The 16,223-nt window shown below is 44.4% G+C and overlaps 1 protein-coding gene across 1 annotated transcript in view; it reads left to right on the plus strand.

The window, feature by feature from the left end:
• Positions 1-38: 38 nt before the first annotated feature.
• The window catches only part of LOC135394486 (eukaryotic translation initiation factor 5B-like), a 61,459-nt gene continuing 45,274 nt past the window's right edge, over positions 39-16,223 (plus strand). Inside the window, exons 1-7 of the mRNA XM_064625245.1 lie at positions 39-232; positions 688-763; positions 1,841-2,911; positions 3,560-3,754; positions 6,860-6,988; positions 7,227-7,350; positions 13,596-13,696. Coding sequence (XP_064481315.1) covers positions 192-232; positions 688-763; positions 1,841-2,911; positions 3,560-3,754; positions 6,860-6,988; positions 7,227-7,350; positions 13,596-13,696 — 1,737 coding nt within the window. The 5' untranslated portion in view covers positions 39-191. The remainder of the gene's footprint in view (positions 233-687; positions 764-1,840; positions 2,912-3,559; positions 3,755-6,859; positions 6,989-7,226; positions 7,351-13,595; positions 13,697-16,223) is intronic.

Here is a 16,223-nt window from a genome sequence, read left to right on the forward strand (position 1 = left end):
GAGCCGCAGCGACACTGCACCACATTAAATCGCAAATCGGTCACGTATCACTACCAAAAGCAGCCAGTCCAAACCAATCCAAGTAACCTGTTCCATAAGATACATGCTAGTTTACGGAGGTTTGAGTTTAGTTCGGCGTTCAACCAAAAACAAGATTATCTTGTATATACCAGGGGTGCGGTAAAATAGTCATGGGGAAAGATAAGAAGACCAAACCCGACAAACAAGACGAGTAAGTAACTTTACGTTGGTTTCGAAATGGGTCGTCTGTTCCGCCAGCAGAGCTCACCGTATGTTTTGTATGAGCCACATATAAGCCTAACATAAGCGAAAACGTGGTATCGTATCATTTGTGTTTTATCAGTATTTATACTTGATGACCACCGTTAAACTTTGCGTGACCAGTCTGTGGTGATTTATGGTTGATGAAATAGTTGCGTCATTAGAAAGCTGCACATGTCTCAAAGACTCTACGGCACCGCTACCAAAACACCGGGACATGGTCGTGAGCATAAATCCTCATTGCTTTCTGGCGCATGTGGCATATCCTGAATTAACTCTCCTTTGGCTAGGGCTCAGCCGTGTAGGTGAAGCAAACTTTGCTCTTAATAGGAAAGGCTGCACCCCAGTTAACACGATCACACTACGCAAGTGCTGTCTTTTGTAATCATTACCGTTGTATTCCAGTGATGACGGTCTTGCAGAACAGATGGAAGGCCTCGACATTTCTGAAAAGGGAAATCTTAAGAAAAAGGGCAAGGCTGTAAGTATCGAACACATCATTGTTGCAGACGTCACTCAGATGTGTAATGGTTGCTATCAAGAGATACTGCACAGTGGTTGATATCTTAATAATTAATTGACACATTTGACATACAAAGAAAAGACCGCAGTGATAGATTAACACAGTGTCTGCCAACCTGGAAACCCGGGAAGTGTCAGGGAATTTTGACGTGACTGGAAAAGTAAGGGAAAATTGCAGATGAGAGCCAAGACGATATGTAGCAAATCGCGAGTGCCGTTCAGTGCGGTTGAGCGACCACTCTGCAGCAACATTGTAGCGAGCAACAGCTTCCCAATAGGACAAGCTCAGAAGCTATGACAGAAAGAAGCTCAGAAGCTATTTGACAGAAAAGTAGGGCAGCCTTACTAATAAGGGACCTTTAACAGAGAAAAAAAGTCATGGATCCAAAATGAGGTGCAGTGTGAGGTCTCTTTGCTGTAGGAAAAAATTGGTTCTTTTAAAATGCCTTCCCTCTCCTAGTTTCAAGAACGGACACTTTTTCTACTATCTCTCTGTGGGCTGGGTTTGCAGCCTCCTTTCATTGAACTGACAACAGTTGCGCTCAAAAAGTCGTCGAGCGCTATGCTCTGGGTGCTCCGAAAAGCATGATGTTTGGCTATTTTTTTCCGATATGATATCTCCTCAATATCTCTGTCAATCATCATGAGTTTGAATATATTCGGCACGCTCTTCACATTGGTGGGGTAAAAAGTGACCTTTACTTTGCAGATTTCCGAGTTGAGTTTGCAAAAATGTACATAATAAACTTACGTTACATGACATTAACATCAGGAGGTTGCAAAAGCCTAGTAAGCACAAATGCTGTTGACCGCCTGATTCTAGGTGGCGTAGTGTTTTTATTACAATTCATTTACACGTCTTCTGGGACACCCTGTATATGTTTAGGGTCTGACTGTTTTGAATTAAACCCAATTTCTCCCAATTATTTCCTTCAGAGTCAGCCTAGAACCAATTCGGGTTAGACCTGATTTCTCCTGGAATTCCGAACACTTGTCATGTTTGCTCACTTGTCATGTTGCATGTTCCATTCCACAGGGTGGAGACAATGGTGATGATGGCGATGCTCCAAAGAAGGGAAAGCAGAGAAAAGCTGCAGCAAAGGACATTGACATTGATGACGATGAAGATGCTCGACCTGCAAAAGGCAAGAAAGGTGGCAAAGGAAAGAAAGGGCATGACGACAATGATGATGTAGATGTCAAGCCTAAGGGAGGGAAGAAGGGCAAAAAAGGATACGATGAGGATGACGAAGAGGTTGACACTAAACCTAAAGCAACAAAAAAGGGTAAAAAGGGACACGATGATGACGACGACGAATTTGATGCAAAGCCTAAGGCAGGTAAGAAAGGCAAGAAGGGACATGATGATGAGGATGATGAAATAGACATTAAACCAAAAGGAGGCAAAAAAGGAAAGAAGGGGCACGATGAAGAAGACGATGAAATGGAAGTTAAACCGAAAGGGGGCAAAAAAGGGAAGAAGGAGCATGACGACGAAGATGATGAAGCGGATGTTAAACCAAAAGGGGGCAAAAAGGGGAAGAAAGCACATGACGACGACGACGATGAAGCTGATGTCAAGCCAAAGCCAGGAAAGAAAGGAAAGAAGGGAAAGAAAAAAGGGGACGATTCAGATGAAGATGATGACAATGTGGCTCTTCCAGCAAGAAAGAAGGACAAGCGGAAAGGGCAGAAGCCCGATGAATCTCTAGATGAAGGATCTGAGGATGAGCCCGTGCCGAAAGGCAAGAAAGGGGGTGGCTTTGCCCTTTTAGATGTGGGAGGTGACGCAAGTGGCGGAAGCGAGGAAGAGCCGGAGAGTGTCATCAAGAAGCCTTCCAAGAAGGACAAAAAGAAGAAGAAATGGGGTGAAGGTGATTCAGAGGATGAGGATCTGGGGGTAAAGAAAGGTGGCTTTGGTCTTTTGGACGTTGAGGAGGGTGAAAGTGGGGATGCAAGCGAAGATGATGCTCACCTTCAGTCCAAAGTTGGGAAGAAACAGAAGACAGGAGGGAAGGGGGCTGCTGGTGGATTTGCATTGCTGGAGGTGGAGGATGTTGACGATGACATAGCAGCTGGGGGAGCAGAAAGCGAGGAGGAGGAAAAGGTTTGTGCAGTCTTTTGCTTCCCAGTCTCTCTGCACTATGACAGTGCCAACTTCTGTGGGCTTGTGCCTTTTTGTTTCCTTCAGCATTTTAAGCATCCTGTGATTCAGTGACTGTCCTGTTCAAATCACCTGATTTTTGAAAAAGAGTGCATGGAAATTCATTAGATTTGTATTGAGGACATGTGAACTTCATTTCCCACAGACAAATTTCATTTTCTGTAATCTTGTTACCAATGTTATCGAAGACCTGTGCATCTCAGAAATATTTGTAGGGACACTTTCTCCTCATAGGCACGTGATTGTTACTGGCAAGTAAGGTGGCAAGCATTTTATGTTGACAGATGCCCCACCTGTATAATGTTGCATTTAGCAATTCACAGTACGTTTTGACGCATGAAAACTCAGACCTACACTTCTGAGTAGTTACGGGTCCCAGGATTTACATTTTTGTTGGAATTGAGAAAACCCTTAAAATGTAAGTTTCCGCAGTTGCACCTGTGTCTTTTTTACAATTAATATGCACCGGTACGTATTCTCATTTCTATATGTACGTATTCTATATTCCACGGGAACATAGTGGATGCAGCAGAAGATATGATAGCGGAATCACCCTAGAGTCGTAATATGCAGGAGTTGCACTGTTCCCAGGTTGTCAAAGAGGATAAAAAGAAAAAAGAGAAGAAGAAGAAGAAAAAGAAGAAAGATGAAGATGAAGACGAGCTGGACAAAATGCTGGAGGAACTTGCTCTGGAAATTGAAGGCAAGAAGCCACCTGCCCCGAAGGAAGCGCCCAAAGGAGCTACAAAAGACACCCCAAAAGATGCTTCTGCACCACAGGAAGAGGTAAAACAACCTTTACAGCTTTGGCATTCTCAAGCGTCTCAGTTTGGAAGATGTCCTGTTGGATAGATACATTGCTATACGGTGAAACCATCGTATAACGATACTGATGGTAATCGCGAATTCCATCGTTATACGGGGTACATCGTTAAACGAGGGCGGACCTCAATAGCGCATCCCCGAAAAGTCGTGCGCCACACCGCGTGTAGCAAAACAAAAAGAAACAGATGCTAAGAAAAAACGCGAAGCTGTGTGACATCGCACTGGCTTGGGAAAACAGCGACCAGAACTCGTGGAGAGAATCACGGAACATATCGGGCATCTTCTGGCAACACTACACGTCACCATTCCGCAAGTCGGCTTCACCTAGCGCCTGCGTGCTTTAGGAGAAGCTTGCTTTAGAACACTGTCGCGCGACTCGCGGGTTTAATTCTTTTGATGCGAATTTCGAATGATACGAATTCTTTCCGCTACCCCGTGAGATTTGTATAATCGAGGGATTACTGTATCTCATCGCGGTGAAAATCGAAGCGAGGTTACGCGCACGAGACAGCGTCCCATATCGTTATACGAGTACTCGAAACCGCGGCCTCCATCACTGTACGCGGGTCGTTTTCCCATAGAAACAATGTCTATTTTGAGGGTAAAATCATGAACCATCGTTTTACGAGGGATATCGTTATACGCGATATCGCTATCCACGGATTTTACTGCAGTAAAGCATAAAAGTGCACCCAACCTGGTTTGTACTTCATTGCTGGATGCACCTGCCGTGATGCCGTATTTGCACGATTGCAAGAGGAGTTTTATTTTTTTCCAAAATACTGTAGAAGTGTTTTTTTCCGCGTGGAAAATATTTTTGTGTTTTTGAACAAAGCTGGTTGGAGGAGGGATTCACGAGAACTTAAATTCGCGACACAAGATTCGGGGAGTGCTTTGCTCTTGCCTATCGTGCCGCGGTCAGTACTCTGGTATATTTCGGCACGTGCCAAGACATCTGTTGTTCACGGGGATGGCGGCGTTCTAGGTCAATCCCTCTCCTCTCCTCTCAGACATGAAAGGAAATGCCCTGTACAATGGCCTTTAGTGACCATGCTGGGGGCCATAGTACTGGCTGGGGGCCATAGTACTGGCTGTGTGCCATAGTACTGGCTGTGTGCCATAGTACTGGCTGTGTGCCGGCCAGCCAATTAATTTTAGCAGTTCATCATAGCACCAGTCATTATCACTCAGGGCAGTGAACAGTTTGGTTGAGATGTCGTACTATCATACAAGCTGGCTCTAAGTAGGCGGGGAAATGTATGTTGCGGCTTCGTGGTATAGCGGTATATATGTACGATGGAATGCGTTTGTAGGAGTAACAAAAGAGTGATCAATTTTTGTTTGTTTACATCTTGCCTGATGAGATAAAACAGACTTCTGTGGCTTTCTTAAAGGGACTATGAAACGATTTTTTTCTTCGTTTCGTTCGAAAGAAGACATTTTTCTGAGTCTAGAACCGAAATTTTACTTTCGTCGCGCGAGCGGATTTCTCGGGAGCGAATTTAAACGGAGCGGCGAAGGGAGGACAGCTGGCGCCGCGCCGTGACGAGCTGCCGAGCGGAGACACAACGGGTAACTTGACGCGACCACGGCCGGCTCAGCAACACGTCATCGTGACGTGTTGCCGAGCCGAGGAATCCCGCCAGGAGCATGCGCCGTAGGATCCCGCGTATGTGTTCATCGGGAGTGGAAATCTTCATGACAGCAGCTTTCGCGTGACCGGCAGATTTCGGCAGTGGCGGCAGCCACAGGGCGAGTTCGCGGCATTACTTGCCATTGTGCAACACCGGTGACGTAACGGGGAACCGAAGTGCGATCCGTACAGTTACACCATCGGCAGGGAAATATGCGCGGGAGAGGAGGAACGCGGAAGAGACATTTCCAGCGCGCGCTCCTCGCAGAGTGGAGCGATTTCGTCCGGAAAAATTTGTGGCATATTAGTTTCTCTGCGGGAAGAACAGTTTCCATCGAAAAAAAGTATGGGGGTTCGGGAAATTTCATAGTCCCTTTAAACTACCTATGCCGTATGGAGTAGAAGGGGTCGAGGTAGTCACGGTATAGCGTCGAGCACCGCAAGATTTTCACCCTCATATGGCCAGAGTTATTCGCGGGAACTTAAATTCGCAGTTTTGGAGGAATGAGCGAAAAACGCGAAAAATTAATCCGCGCAAAAAAAAAAACGAAACACTTCTGCAGTATAGAATGCCAAATATCCGAGTCGTCTTCGAATTGAAACCACGCGTCCACGTCTCTCAGTGAAAGACGTCGGTTGTACCGTATTTAAGGCTTTCTTTTTCGCAAAAGTCGCGAGTTGGCTCAAAAGGCCGACTACGTGCTTTCCACTCTCAAATCAAGCCAGAGGTTCGATTGAGCTCTGCCGCACCTTCGCAAGTCTCTTATTTTGGCAGAAGTTGTACTGGAATGTTCCCTCCACGTGTTATGGTTACTCTTTTCTTAAACCAGTGTGACGTCACACAGCGTTTATTGTTGCGAGGACAAGCAGGTTAAAAGGCCAAAACAGAGATATAGGTTGACAAGGTCCAGGGCCGTCTAATCCCTTTGGCCTTATCTCCTCTGCCACGAGAGGGAGAGCCCTTACTTGCATTGCATAACATGATATAAGGGAACCAGGCATGGAACCAGAAGACTGGCGCGTCATGGGGGAGTGACCTCTGTTGCCTGCTCGGCTCGTTCGTAAAATGCATGATAACATGTTCGTATAATCCGAGCTGTAATACATCGGAAGAATAGGCATTCCGGATGGAATCTGAAAAAAATTCGTATCATCGAGATTCTTCTGTAATAAAGTTATCAGCAAACACCGGTGTGAAATTTCTTTTCTTGTTCCCACGGTTTCAGAGTGGGGGTCGTCTTGGAATCGGGGTCATCTTGAATTCATGCAAATACGGTACTTGTTGCACATGTTGTCAGCTATGCTGCTATGGGAGATTTACAAAAGCTCATAAGAAGCATCGTAGGACTACATTTATGTACTTAGATTTGTCGATCAGCGGATCAGTTGTTTTTCAAATCTGCCTTCAGTCTTACTTGTGTTTTCTGGGCAAGGCTGATGGGCAGGAGGCTTCCAAGAGGAAAAAGAAGAAGGACAAGAAAGGTGCCGTCAAAGAAGAACACATGGAGCTAGAGGGAAATGAGGAATCTGCACCTCCAGTAGAGTCCAAGAAGTCTAAGAAGGTTAGTGCACCCATAAATGCTAATTGTTTTCTGTTTGGCCTTTTTCTGGTTTTGAGAGGCTTTGGAGAGTGACAGTAAATTATATTCAGGTATAGTTTTGAGCAATCAGCAACGACATAGACCAAAAAGGAGTAAAACAACTTGTTCCTGGAAACTGTTACATAACTGCAGTAGGGTCGCATATGCTTCCCAAAACTAGTATGTGCATATTACGAAGGCCAGTGCAATGTTTGTGCAGAAAAAGGAAAAGAAAGAGGCTCCAGTCAAAGCAGAGAGTGAAGTTCCAGTAGGCGAAAGCAAGGAGACCATGGCAGCAACAACAGATGGAGTAGAGGCAGCACCTGTTGAAGCAGCAGAAGGAGGTACATAAATTTAACAGATGATCCTGAAGTTGTGTACAGGGAAACGTGTCTTGGGTATTTACTAGAGCTGTGCGAATATTCGAAATTTCGAATATGAAATGAATATCTTATGCTATTTGCAAACTTTTTTCAGTATTTGAAATTTTCGAATAGTACTGAAGGCAAGGTATTGCTACCACCATTCTGCAAGGCGGCTTCAGCGGATTACACTCGATCATTAGGTTAAGCCCGCTTTACACTCTTTACAATATTCACTTACTAAAGTCAACATGTTTTGTGAAGAAAGATGAAAGTACTGAAAAGGTTAGCCAGCTGTAGGACTCGAACCCACATCTTCTGGATATCTCAATATCTCAATCTCAATACAGTAGAACCCCTTTGTGGTAAACTCTCTGGGACCATGATGAAATTTTACTAGATCAGGAGTTTTATTATATCAGGTGTGCAATTGAATGTATGGTATTCTATCGGGACCGCAGTTCTTGTTTACTATAAGCAGAGTTTTACTACAAGAGGAGTTACTATAAAGAGGTTCTATTGTATCAGTTGTCTCATGTTTTGTGAGCCCATGGTCAATACTACTGTGGGTATTGCAGGTTTCAGTAAATGTACCAACTTCCAGAGTTATGCTCACTAACAGATGGAAATATGTGCAGTTTCTAAAAAAGTACAGGAAATTTGCAATGTAAACATATAAATTAGGAGATGCACACAAAAGCAGGCAGCATGGAACATGTTGACTAACTCTCAATGCAGTTCATCCCACTAATGCAGTCTGTCATACACGACAGATAGGGACCCTTCACTCATGATATGTTATGCTGGGTGGAAAGGCTCACATGTTTGCAGCAGAACATCATCTCATGAGCACAACACCACAAGATATTCCACCATGAGGTATTCGAAATTATTTGAATTGCGCCTTTTCTGATTATTCGAATTCGATTCCCAATATAAACTTTGCTGTTCGCACAGCTTTATTGTAAATACAGTACAGCAGAATCTCTCTAGATGGAAATCTCTTCCGTTGAAATGGAACAACTGGGACAAAGTTGTTTGGTTTTGTATTCATGCAACGCAAAACTATTACCATTTCTCGGAAGCAAAATTTTGGCATCACTGGGTAAACGGAACCGACTTGAATGGTTTCTAGGTGCTCTTCAACTCTTCCAAGAGCCATCGCTATGCGCATACAGTGGAGGCCAATTTATAACGTAACCACTTACAGTGTGGGACCGCTTATAATGCGGCTTTTCCCGACCCCCTATATTCTTCCCATAGACCATAATTAAGGCCCTCTGTTTTCTGCTGCGGCAAATTCAAAATTCTGCGGCACTGACTTGTAAATTCCGCGATTTTCGTCGGCGAGCAGTCAACAGCTGCATGAAATGGGAGACACTTACTTTGCTTGGATAATGTGGGAACAAAAAATATGTTGTAAAATTACAGGTTCAAAGCGCTGTTGTGGCTCAGCATTACATACACGATATCTTGCATTCTCATCTGATGCGGTCTGTTGCCTGAAACCATTTTATACCTGCTGAAAGATCTTTCAGCATCTACAGAGTTCATAGGAACTTTATAGGAAGGAGTTTACAATACATGCTCTGGGGAAGTTACATTTTTAGTACACCCCTTTTTGTTCTTGGACTGTAGCCATTATTTAAAGGTCTTAACTAGGCAACCTCCCAGATATCAAATGAAAATCCCCCACTGCTACCGCTAAACAACATACAGGAGGGACGCCGCCCCTTCCTCAGGTGAAGTATTCACAAGGTATTCACAAGGTATTCACAAGGTATTCACAAGGTATACACAAGGTATACACAAAGTATACACAATAAACTTGGCCTAATGGTATCCTAAGCTAAACTACAATCTGTCTGTTTTGTCCTGCAGCATAAACAATTTCGTAAAGCAGGCTTCAATTTGTAGAGGCAGCTTCACCTCATGCAGGGAAGCGTCAGGTGAAGCCCACTTTCGGGAGGTGTCGTTTGCATTCGCCGAATAGTCGAATTATCCGGAAATCCGAATATTGGGTATTTCGACTCGCGAATCGGATACTTCGAGGGATTGATATTCGATTCGAATTTGAGAACTTTAATATCCACACATTCTTAAAAATAAAGGATTAAGGATAAAGCAGAAAGGTGGGCACTCAATTTCAGGCATGTATTGGCCTAAAAATGTGATATTTGGTTATAAGTGCGGTACCGCTTATAGTGCGGATTTTCGGCGGTCCCGCGACATACGTTATAAGCTGTCTCCACTGTAGTAGTTTGAGCCTTTCCTGCTTCCAGCAGCGACAGCCGCGAGCAATTGGGATAAACCTGAAGGTGACTGTAATTCTTGCTTACCCTGCTGCGCGTGCCGCAAATTGGGGGTGTACAGTCCCAGTCCGCTTTTTCAGACTCGGCGGGGATTGCGCAAAAGTCTGAATAATCGAGCATTCCGAAAAAACGAATTTCGCTTCAAAATAAACTTTGCTAAGCACTAGTAGGCTGGAAAAGTTTGTCGATGCTTTCCTAACGCACTTCCAGCTCTGCCTGACAGCATCAGCTTCTATTTCACGAAGCGACATTTCGTCACTGTACACTGACAGAGGCACCGCCGTCATCAAGTCCGCAAGTCGGCTTCACCTAACGCATGCGTTCTTTAGATGAAGCTCACGTTACAGCACTGTCGCGGGCGGACAGCACGTGTTGAGCCTTTTGAATCAAGCCGTTGGCAAAAAACGAAGACGCAAAAGCATTACGCCAGACCTCTTGTACTTAGAGGAATGGAAAATGAACAATCATTGCCTATTTTTTCATCAATATTTTAGTTGATTGATTTCTTTTGATACGAATTTCGGATGATAGCAATATTTTCCGTCACCACAAGAGAGAAATCGCTGATTGGGCAAACGGAGTCCGAAATATCGAGCAACGGGGCCTCCTGAAAAAGTACCTTGCGTGACACAATTACAACCGTCTGGTAGCCAGCTCTGTTTACATGTGAGATGCGAGCGTCTTTTTTTGCGGAACTGTTGCATCGCTAACTGTACAAGCACCTAAAGAAATCTTCACTAGGAACCAGATGTTCAATTGCTCGTGAGTTCTGAGTAATACCACCGAGGGCACTAGATTCACGGCGCAAAGCGTATCATGACGCGCGTTCAGCCATCGTATGAGGCGTGCAGAACATGAGCGAATATATTCTATTTCCTTTGTTCTAGTTTCACTGAAATAAGGGCCTGCAAAATGATCAATGATTTATAGTTGCCGCTTTCGCGACGGTGGAACACCGCTGGACACTGTATCGCCATCAATGCACCGACCAAACGGCAACTTTACTTAGAGAGATAATGATTGGGGTGTTTCATCGCCAGAGCCCAGGGGCGATATTGCTCCTGGTAATTTGGTTGAGGAGTCTCACAGTGAGAACGGAAGTTCTACGTTGTCCGAAAAGTTTAGTAGTTACGCATCGATCATTTCACAACCGTCGTGCCGAGATCCCACTACAGGGGCTGAGGTAACAGCTAACTGATATATATAATTTCTGCTTTGAGGATCTCTTTAGCGTTATTGTTTCTGAAGATATTGGAAAAACAGCAGCCCAAGTACAGACAATATGTTTTGACCACACCTGTTTATTTGTATGGATAATGCGGACGCACGATGTAGGCTTCAGCGACGAAAGTACGTGTGCCGTAATTGCCAAAAGCACGAAAAGAACATGAGACTAAGTCAAAAACATGATGTCACAAGTGGCTGGGGCCAGAGAAATGTACCTAGCCTTTGCTAGCAAGGCAGGATTTTGTGAGACATCAAATAACCATCCTCTCGACGTATCACTTGCAGGTGTTTTGACACAAACAGACGTGAGTGGCTGTACCTTCTTGTGCACGGTTAGTTACATTATAATTAGAGCCTGAAGTTTTCGGGAAATATATTTTTTTCTAAATTTGGGGGTAAAAATTGAGTAAATCAACATGTGCTCTAAATTCATGCAAATTCAGGTGGAAAAACTTCTACTATGCTATATTCGGGGATAAGTCGGGCCCAGTTACTCAAACTAACTGTACTGGTTTGGTGCAAACAGTGATGTAACTGCATTTTCTGCCAAACAAGTTAGTGTGCATTCCTGCAGGCATCTCAGTGACTGCGGTGTGATGTGTAAAAATCTGATTTTACCCTAAGGAGGCAACCTTCAATTTGGGGTGCAAATTCGGGGAAGAATTGGGTTAAACCCTAAAACTTCAGGCTCTAATTATAAAACGACGATAAAACCTGAGGCACGGAACAGAAAAATGACAACACGAATGATAGAAGTGCAAGGGCTAATTAAGGGCTAATTATAAACATGGTGGTTGCTTCTGTGCAGTTTGTCTCCCTTCTCTTCGTTCGCACCCCTGAAAGGTTCCACATCATTCGCACTTCGACAATCAACCCTTCTAACAACGGCAGTCGCCACACAAATGTACGGTTCCACTTGAACGGGCGGACATATCACATGAACATAGAACAGGCGGAGTGATATCACATCGGATACTCTCAACACCGCCGCTGGTGGTGTGGTCGCGAATGAGCAATGTGCCCGTTTTAGGTGTCACACAGTCCCTATATATATACAGTCAACCCTCGATTTATGAACCTTCGATTTATGAATTCCCTCGTTTTATGAACACGAGCACGAGGAACCAAACTTTTTACATGCATTCTTCCCTCGTTTTATGAACCTCGATATCCGAATAATTAATGGAATTTCTGGGAACCAACTAGGAGTTGCCCACCGTTTTTGCCCTCAATTTATGAACGGATCGTTCCGAGGTCAACAGAAACCTTCAAAGAGATTATTCCGTGGTGTTATGAATGACGCCTGAATGGACAAAACGTTTTCTGTAGGTATTGCACCCTCGGTTCTTAACCCCTCGAAATCTGAACAACAAACGGGTTTTCCGGTGTCGCACAAGGGGTGACCAACACCCGGAGATTAATACGTAAACGGATGTCAAAAATCCCGGAGGAAATCCGAGACCAGTCGAGTGCGAATGTGCTGACATCTCTTCTTTCCAAGATTGACACAGGGGAAGGTCCAAAGCAAAATTAAACAATTTAGTATTGCATAATAGACAGAGTGTGAATGTGCTAAAGTCTGTTCTTTGTGAGATTGATACAGCAGAAGGCGTGGTCGAAAGCAAAAAATACACAATATATTACATTATAAACACAATCCCAACTCGGAAATACTGTTCCATTTGCTCGATAGTACTCACTTCACAGATTTTTCGATTTATGAATTCCTCGATTTATGAACAATTTTTCGGGGAACCAAAGGTGTTCATAAATCGAGGGTTGACTGTACACGCTGGTGGGTTGAGTGGTCCATTCCTCATATTTGAACCTGATGTAGCTGAGCAAAGCAAAACTTGTTACCACGCTGTGGTGTATGCATTCCTAACAGGGTATCCACACGAGCGACTTTTTGGGCGAGATCTGAGTGGAGATACGAGGGTGACAGGAGCGGCACCATAGCTTGTTAGGTGCACATGATCGACGTCACGTCTTCTCGTGTACTCTTCCGCAGCCGGGAAATTCTGTGCTGTGCGGGAAGAGAAACTGCGTCTGTTAGCTGCGCTGCCCTCAGTGCCTTCGCCCGTCGCATTTTTGAGCAACTTCTCCACAGTCACTTCGGACATCGTTCGGACGCTCTTGGCATTTCTTTGGCTATATCTCGTTGGCGCATGCTTTCCTCCTCGCTCTCCTCGGCGAACATCTCGCCAGATAAAGTCGCTCATGCGGATAACCGGTAATGGTAACTTATCTTTCATCCAACTAGCGAAGAGAGCGAGGTCCCCAGGAATGACACCGGCCCCTTATGTGATGCATCCGAGCTTTCTGTCAAGATATTGGCATTGTAGATAGTGTTCGAAAAACGGTGACACCCTCTGGCATGGGCTTTTCAAGTGAGGGGCAGCAAATACAACCGCAAAAAGAAAGGAAGAAAAAAAAAAGAAAGCGCATACCTCACTCTGGGATGGATGCAATGATGTCTCAGGCTGGCAGCCAAGGGGAAAGGCTTTTCCAACTCGCGAGATCGTGCCAATATATGTCCCAGGGCTTGTAACCTAATTTCCACTCCTGACATATTTTTTTTAGCCTTTCCATGTTCCTTTTTCGTCCTTGCATTCTTCATTTGACAGTGCCTATTTTTTATGCGACTGAGTTGCTTAAATACATGTAACCCTTCATCTTGTTTTTTAGCGTCTGATGAGGAAGGTGATGATAAGAAGAAGAAAAAGAAAAAGAAGAAGAAGGATGAGGAGGAGGACAAGAAGAAGCTCAAAAGACCAGGCAACAAGCAGGTAAATATTACGTTGTGGACCAGGTTGCCATGTGGTATTGGCACTTAAACAACATCGATGTGTTTCCAAAATGACCTTCTTTGCCATCTTGAAGAATGTTTCCTACACAGTGTACTATTGGTCATAGCATGGTTCAGTGGAGAAAATGACAAGGGGAGCTGCTACAAAGGTAGTGATCGTCATACGTATCACACCACAAGTGTCTCATGATAAAATCCGTCTTCTACAGTAGACTCCCGTTAGTTAAAGGGGCAGTCTAGAGGCCCACAACTTTGTTTCTGTTTTTGGTCAGTATGGAATGTTAGGCGGCCGAAAACAGTTGTCCCACAATTAGTGCAACCGTAGCGAAATCGGGACGCCTGCAATAGCTCCCCGAACCTCCCGTGCGCGAAACACCCTCCTTCGCCTTCACGATAGGCACGTGATGAGCGCCACCACACACGTCACTATGTGACGCAAGTGGTGAGGACGCTCCTCATTAGACCTAGGATCACATGGTCGAGGTGAGCAATATCGCGCAGGCCGGAGCGTCTGCTACCGCTTCGGAAACGCCATGCGTTCTCCGGCTACGTGATGTCCGCTATGGAGGGTTTGAAGGCTGTCCACGACACAACCACAATTTTTTGGGACCGCAGACACCACGGGAAGAACGATTGGTGCAGCCCGAAATTAACTGCGCTTGTACAGCAAAAATCCCGTGCTTCTCGACAGTGTGGAGCCTGCCCGACCGTTTTCACCGCGCAGTTGGTTCAGTGCCAAACAGGTGGCACCACAATACCGCCGCCATAGCTTGATTTCGCCTACTGTGAATTCTGAGATTGCACAGAAGCCACGGATATATTACTCTTGTGATCGTAATCTTATTTTCTCAGGCTGCATATATGCTTTGTTTTTAAAAAAAAAAAAACGTGATATAAATCATAAAGAATAAAGTCAACAAGAAACAGCTCGCAATGTTCGTAGCAGGCGGTTTTTCCTATGAACGAATGAGGGGCTCTCTACCACCAACGTCACAGTAGAGTGGGTGTGGTCTGCAGTTGGAGCGCTCCGGCCTGTCACCGCGGCAGCGATTTTCCAAATTAATTGCACCGTGGTGAAACAACTTTGGACATAAATATTTTGTGGGAATGCTTTTCACATACTGCTTTACAAGATGACAGCAGTTTTTGGCCATGTTAGATACCACTTTAATGCTCCTTTAAAACCCAGAGGAACCACAGATGTTTATTTGAATTGTAAAAAGTTTGAAATAGCAATATTTTGTAGAGCTGTGCGAATAGTCAAAACTTCAACAGTGATGGGCAGTAGTTTAACTACATGTAGTTTAACTACTAATTAAACTACTTTCTATGTAGTTACAAGGTAATTGCAACTACTCAACGGGGAGTAATTAGAAGCCAGTAGTTAAACTACATTTTTCGTAGTTAACTACTGTAGTTAACTACTGTAGTTTAACTACTCAACTGCCGTCGGCAAGTTGCACACGGCTGAGACCGAAGACAAGCGCCAAACCACGATCCAAGCCAAAATAGGCAAAAAAACATGTTGTGTCTTGCACGCTCATTGCTGTGTCTCTTCGCGTTCTGCTTGATTGTTAATGTTGTCGAGATGTACTCTTTCGTTATTGAACACTGCTAAAAGGACGTCAACGTGAGAGCAGAAAGCGAAAACTTCACTGCAGCCTGCAGGTTCTGCCCTCATCGCATCCTATCTGGGAACGTCAAAAGCTAAAGGGTCCTAGTCAAATAACTTGATGGTTGTGCCAAGAAGGCATCAGTTTCTAGTCTACAGCAACGCTTACATCTACCCGGCATAGGTTTCTAGTCAAAATACACTAATGTCACAGTGAACCGATGCCAAGGTGGCACATAAGTTTTAGGGAAAAGTGTGAATGTAAAGTAGTGCTTCCGTTACAATAGCAGCGCCAGACACCCCAGCACCATTTCACGTGGTATTGTTTTGTTTAAATTCTTGTTACCTTTTGTAGCCCCTTTGTCTGTCCGCGAAATCTGATGTGGGGTCTCCAATGAAAATGTACCTGAGAGTAAGTGTACAAAAAATCGTTTAACATTGAAGCCAGATGTAAGCAAATTAAATATACAAGGTGCTTGATATTCCATGGTGTTCAGTCAGCACAACGTATGTGTGTCACAGGTGTTAATACACCTGAACACATGAGGTCTGGGGATAAAGTTTGTGGTCCTTTTCTGGTCTCTCTCTCTCTCTCTCTATATATATATATATATATATATATATATATATAAGCAGGAAAAATCAGAAGACGACAAAGAGCTTACAGGAAAACACAAAGGGGAGTTTATTAAGACATATAGGGATAGGGGTCGACGTTTCGGCAGTCAGCGCTGCCTTCGACGGGACTGGGGTTTGGTGACAAGAACAAGCTTTATATATGGGAGAGGGTTATGTACAAGGGAAAGAGAGCAGCGCATGCGCTTTTGTCATGACTAACATAGGTTGGTGACTAAGTGAAAGGGGAATGACCGGGTCTGTGCAGCAGGACCTTGAG

The sequence above is a fragment of the Ornithodoros turicata genome, chromosome 5 (assembly GCF_037126465.1).
Source record: "Ornithodoros turicata isolate Travis chromosome 5, ASM3712646v1, whole genome shotgun sequence".
NCBI lineage: Eukaryota > Metazoa > Arthropoda > Arachnida > Ixodida > Argasidae > Ornithodoros > Ornithodoros turicata.